The following is a 5,752-nucleotide window of genomic DNA, read 5'->3' on the forward strand; positions in this document are numbered from 1 at the left end:
GATGGGCATTAACATTTCATAAAATGAGATTTCACACATTTTCCAACTACTGCCTTTTTATCTCCAATTCTTTGTTTCAAATTACATGATATTTTTGATTCACAAAAACTGTACAGACAGATATTTTAAGATCTGAATAGATTTTCGGTTTGCAATATCCACTGGGCAAGATCCTTCCATGATCAACTGTTGAACGGAGTAAAATAGCTTTGACATAACTATACACGAAATCAATCACACACACACACACACACACACACACACACACACACACAAACACAAAATGACCCTATTTAGTCAATGTTATTTGAGTTCACATCTATAATCACAGTGTATATATACCTATAGAAGGAGAGAGGGAGGGGATTTAACGAGATACAGTTGCCTTCCGTGAATAACATATTGGGAATGGGTATGAAACAGCATTGTGACATTCACGATGTGATCTAACTCGACTCAATTCATAAATAAAAATCTTCCTATACATTGTTTATCATCAATTATAGATTTTACAGTTCTTTGTACATCAATTCTTAACTCACAGCGCGGAAGAGCTATGCCCAATTCCATACACAAACAACGCAGACATGAATCTACTTTTTTACATGAGGTTGATTTCTTACATGTCAAGGGGAAGGGGATGGTGCATAATTTTTTTATTAAGTCTTCAAAAGTCTCGTGCTTCTTCAACCTGGATGTGATAAGTTTCATTATCAGGGTTTTCCATGCAATGACGGCCATTGTTAGGTGGTCTAACAAGATTGTATTTCATCCAATCACCTTTACATATGATCCATGGCAGAACGTCAATTTTATAGTTCAATTCTCGAGAAATCTTGGCACTTATGAGCTGTGGGGTACCCGCCCCTTGCCCGCGGGTTATTAGTCGCTGGTTTCTGTCATAGCAACACTGCTGCGATGCCAACAAAGAACTGTGTTCTGACTGGATACAGGCCACTGCCGTCGGCTTGAAAGTGCTAAGTCTCAGCCAAGAAGTCTCCAGGTCAACAACCACCCAGCGGAAGTAGCTCCGAAAATGCCTATCGACGATCGGGCTATTGACAGTGAGTGCAGCCGGGTAAAGACAGGGACAACTTGGGAGGTTTTCCAGGCGTTTGAGGTAGGAGACTAGCTTCTCGCTGCGGCACTCCATCCATTCCTTACAGCGATCTATGGCAGTAGACATGGGGACGATATACCTCTTATATAAAACTTACACAGCACGAACCACTCCGTTATGACCAGCTGACTATGCTAGTTTTGAAAACTGAACTCCCTGCAGACAAAGATTGTAACACGTGTACTTCTACTGCATAATATAATGATTAATGGTAAAACCTTTATTTTTAAGCCCTGAAACCATGGTCTATAAAAATGATTAAGGTCATAATCATTGATTTAGATTTTTTATATTTCAAACTCTTGGTGAACATCTACAAAGTATAAAGAAAAGTTGTGAATCTTTGAATCATTTACTAACAATTTCTTGATATTGGGCAAAGAACTGGTAAATATGAGTTTATTGATGACACTGTTAATTATGTATTATTGTGTGTTTCTGGATCGCATTCTACAAACCACTTTCACCTAGTGTGGTAAAGTTTACCTCGACACAAAATAGATTGATAGTAGGTGCTAATCAAAAGTTCTCTCTGCCAACTGCCGAATTGCAATAAAAAATCAAAATCACATCACACTATCCCCCTCCCAATAACATAACCTTTTATACTGATAAACTATGACACAAATCTATTTCTAATGCTTTCTGAAACTTTGTGTGTGAGTTACTGGATAGACATGATATATACAAAACCCATCTGAACCTTGTTTTCCAATTACAGCTCATTTCTAACAAACTGCTTTGTTAGCGCGGTAAAGTCATAAATAACAGCATACAAAATATATGCTAGAAACTTCTAAATCCCTTGATGACAAGATAAATCGATTTCTTTTCAGAGGGTAAAACGAGGGGAACATCTTTGAGACTGAATAAAATATACCACCGATGTGATGTAAACGAGAAAGCAGCAAAAATAATTAATCCAGCTGTCAAACAACAAAATTAATTTGAAGGAAAACAAATATCGGCTATCAAATAAGATCAATAAAGTACCGATGTCAGTGTTGTCGATTACGCCGCTCATATCGTCTACGACATCAATTGTGAAACCATGGTCGATGTCAAAGATTATGTCGGATGGCGCGGTTGTCACAGACATACTGGAATCGACATTGCTGTTCACGAATATGGACGAGTCTGCAGTTGGAAGCAATAATTGTTTTAAGAACAAATCTTTGTAAAATATATCAGTCTTCTCATTATCATTCTATTCCTCCTTGGCGTTGAGACTTGTCATTTACAGACATTCTTAGAATATAAACCTCTTTTTGTCTTTATCGCCATGAATACATTCTGAGCACTGAATTCACTTTAGATGGAAAAACATTTGGATGCTGTATGTGAATCGATAACATTCTCTTTGTTAAACTTACTCGGTGAAAACACTTGAATATATAGAACCATTAAACAACTTGCTCACCATGGTTCTATGGATAATTATGGCCTTTATAGAGATTCATAAGTACGTTTCTATTGACAAACAACATTGGTCGCAACCCCAAATATGAATTAGCTGAGGTAATTATGTCATCGACACACATATATCCTTTCTGTGTGAACATAAATATAAATATACATATAAATATATATATATATATATATATATATGTCCAATGATTGGCCAATGATATCGTAACTACAACTGATAAGCTCATACCTGAACAGGGAAGATCATTACATTGCCGAATTTCGGTGTCAACACAGTGCGTCCCGCATGTCCTATGTCGCTCCTTTTTTCCCTGCCCACACGATGCCGAACATGAAGACCAATCGCTCCACTCGTCAATTTTCCTACCTGTCAAGTCCCCATCTATCGACAAAGAAGAAAAGCTGTATATTGATAAGAAATTCCTGCTTGAAAAAGAAGAAAATTAGCTCATCCTCACCAATATCTTCTGTAATCATATTTCGAAACCTTTGCCTGGATGACATTTTTCCCCTTCAATTACTTTTTTAATCACTCTGACATACTACAGAAAATGAAACATCAGGTCTTAAAAGGAAACATTAATTCTCTTAGGTCAGTCAGAAAAACTTAATCTGCCAATAAAATCGTCTTTGTCTGTCACCCATCGATAACTTACCCATATTCTTTTTTCGCTTTGAAATACAGTATTAAAAAAAAGAAGGAATTCCTTGTCGGAGATGTTAACATGTTCATTACAGCGCAGATAACATTTAACTGCCTTTGACTGAGTCTGCTTTTATACGATTAACTCGCTTGCACTTTGAAAATATTATTTTTAACCATTAAAAACATCAACAGAGAAAAACAGAGTCATAAAAAAGCAAATAAAACCTTTTCCGACTGATGACTCAGACGTGTTTCTGTTCTCTAAAACCATATGAGATCAGAACTGCCTGTTTCCACAGGGAAACTATGTGGTGAAACCTATGAAACATTTATTATCGTCATTTCTTCACATATTGCTGCCTATTAGTACACGAAAAGCGATGACCCCGTCAAAAGTAAATGTTGGCATTACCAAATGCCCGTTAACACATCATACTCTGTATGTGATTTATTCTACCCTTTAAATGCTGCAGCACATGAAGCAACATGCAAAGCAACCAACAACTAAGATAGAACTCAAAACTATTCAAAATTATTTAATATATTGTATAATTTCTTGTTTTCATTTTTTCCATTTCAAGGCTTTTTATTTTTCCCTTTTCTTACCATAACCCTTCGCTGGACGAGTTGATGGTTGAGACGGTGTAGATGTTTTACTTTCATACAGGTGCTGGTTATCTTCTTCTTCGTTCCCTTCCCCATTCACAACTACTTCTATTGTGATGTCCAAGTTTGGATTGGGAGTGATAAGGTTAACAAATCCCAGACTCGGGTTCGAATTCGTGGCTATCTCAGCAAGTTGCTCCATTGATCGCCACTCGCTAGTTCGTATACTAGCAGCATCCTTTCTACTCCTTGGCTCTTTTACCTGGTCAGGAAATTTCTCATATTCGTCCTTTTCCAGGTAATCATCATAGTCATAAGTGTAATAATCCTCTAAATCGATTGACATGTCTCCATTCTCTGAGTGTGAAGTGGAGTCCACTGAACCGTCAATTTCTTCCCGGAAGACACTGCTGATTGTCGCAGCCACTTTTTCCTCCCTTGACGCAGCGGAACCAGGTTTGGGCATGGTAGTAGGCATGTCTCTGATATTACTCTGAAGATTTCTTGGTGTACTTATTACCTTATTCAAGATTAAGGAAGAAGATTTCGTTTTCTCCTTGGGTAATAGTCTGATCCGTGACTTCTGTCCGATGGAAGTTCTGACCCTGCTATTGACATTTTCCTGAGTTTGGACGTTGATGCTTACAAATTGTTGGCTTGGCACTGTGACTCCATCCAATCCTTGTGAGTCAATCACAAGATCCCTCCGCCCTTGGTGTATCTAATAGAAAGTACGTAAAAAGGTGTTCAGTCATATTTTATTTGCAAAGGTATACTACGGTTGCCTTGATTCACAATTCACTAGGTTTGAATAATAGTAATAAGTAGGAAATTACTTTGCAGTCGTGGTTTCATACAGTAGATAAAGCCACGGTTCGACAAGACTCCGAAATACATCGTATATCCATCAATATCAGTTTTTTTTTTCTGCACACAGTGTGACAGCCACGCTAATTGCGCATTTTTATAAGCAATACCGTCTTAACTAAACCCTCAATTGGTAGTCTAAACAGTCAGAACCGTTTTGATTGATTTGATTTGATTTGATTTATTCTCCGTATGGCATCATTTCCAATACTTTTTATCAACATAACCAAACATAATATATACAAATATGATACTCAATATAGCTAGTTTCTAAAAATTTCATGAAATTTTCCATGCAGACATCGAGATGCAGATGTTTTGACATTATTAGTTCAGAAAACGAACACAAAACATTCAATTTTATTGATGTTTAACAGAAGTCACCTGTATCGTGGCGAGGAGTCCCGGTGTGATCAGCCAGAAGCTCATAAGGGTGAAAACAGCCAGGAAGAGCAGGTAGTGCCAGGCTGACGAGGGGAAAGTTATGGCCATTATCACCAAGCACACATCTCTCGACTGGTCGTGGAGGAAGAGATTTTCCCGTGGTTTTCGATAAAGATCAAGGGAAAATGTATTCCCTTGATACGTTGCAGAGGCAGAATGAGGCTTACAGTTGCTTCGATGCCAGCAAAGGGGCGCAGTTTTCTACTGACTGACAGAGGCAGAGTGTACTCATTTTCTTTCGGGAAAGAAGGATGACACTTGTTTCGACTGCTGATGGAAGCAGAGTGTGATGGTGTCATCGATAGTTGATGGGAGGAGAAAAATGTTGCTCTCTCACTGGTCTGGCAGCGGTAAAGTTAAAGCTCTCTGAGATCCAAGTGCTGGAAAGAAGGCTGAATTCAATGCAGTCGATACACGAGGACTTTAAAGATTTAGTTTGCAAAACCTGCCCTCACATGCCTCTTATACGTCCTGACGCGGAGTAACGCTGAGCTAGGAAGTCTGTAACATTACACCTCCTGGCCTAACATAGAAACAGCTTCAATCAACGGAGTATCGACAAGTAGTCTTGTATCGGCTGATTTCATCCTGAAAATGAATCAAAGGAAAAATATAAAGGTCAGATATTTGCACTAGTGGTA

At 38.2% G+C, this 5,752-nt stretch overlaps 1 protein-coding gene across 1 annotated transcript; it reads right to left on the reverse strand.

Annotated features, from left to right (window-relative positions):
- Window positions 1-667: 667 nt before the first annotated feature.
- On the reverse strand, window positions 668-5,159 carry LOC139718028 (isthmin-1-like). Its single transcript, XM_071629517.1, has 5 exons — window positions 5,052-5,159; window positions 3,801-4,521; window positions 2,799-2,930; window positions 2,114-2,257; window positions 668-1,170 (listed from the first exon to the last, which is right to left on the reverse strand). The coding sequence occupies exons 1-5, from the start codon at window positions 5,157-5,159 to the stop codon at window positions 668-670; spliced, it is 1,608 nt and encodes a 535-aa protein (XP_071485618.1).
- Window positions 5,160-5,752: the final 593 nt, after the last annotated feature.

Source organism: Diadema antillarum, unplaced genomic scaffold (assembly GCF_040938485.1).
Source record: "Diadema antillarum isolate AM-2024a unplaced genomic scaffold, OU_Dant_1.0 scf00000087, whole genome shotgun sequence".
NCBI classification, from domain to species: Eukaryota; Metazoa; Echinodermata; class Echinoidea; order Diadematoida; family Diadematidae; genus Diadema; species Diadema antillarum.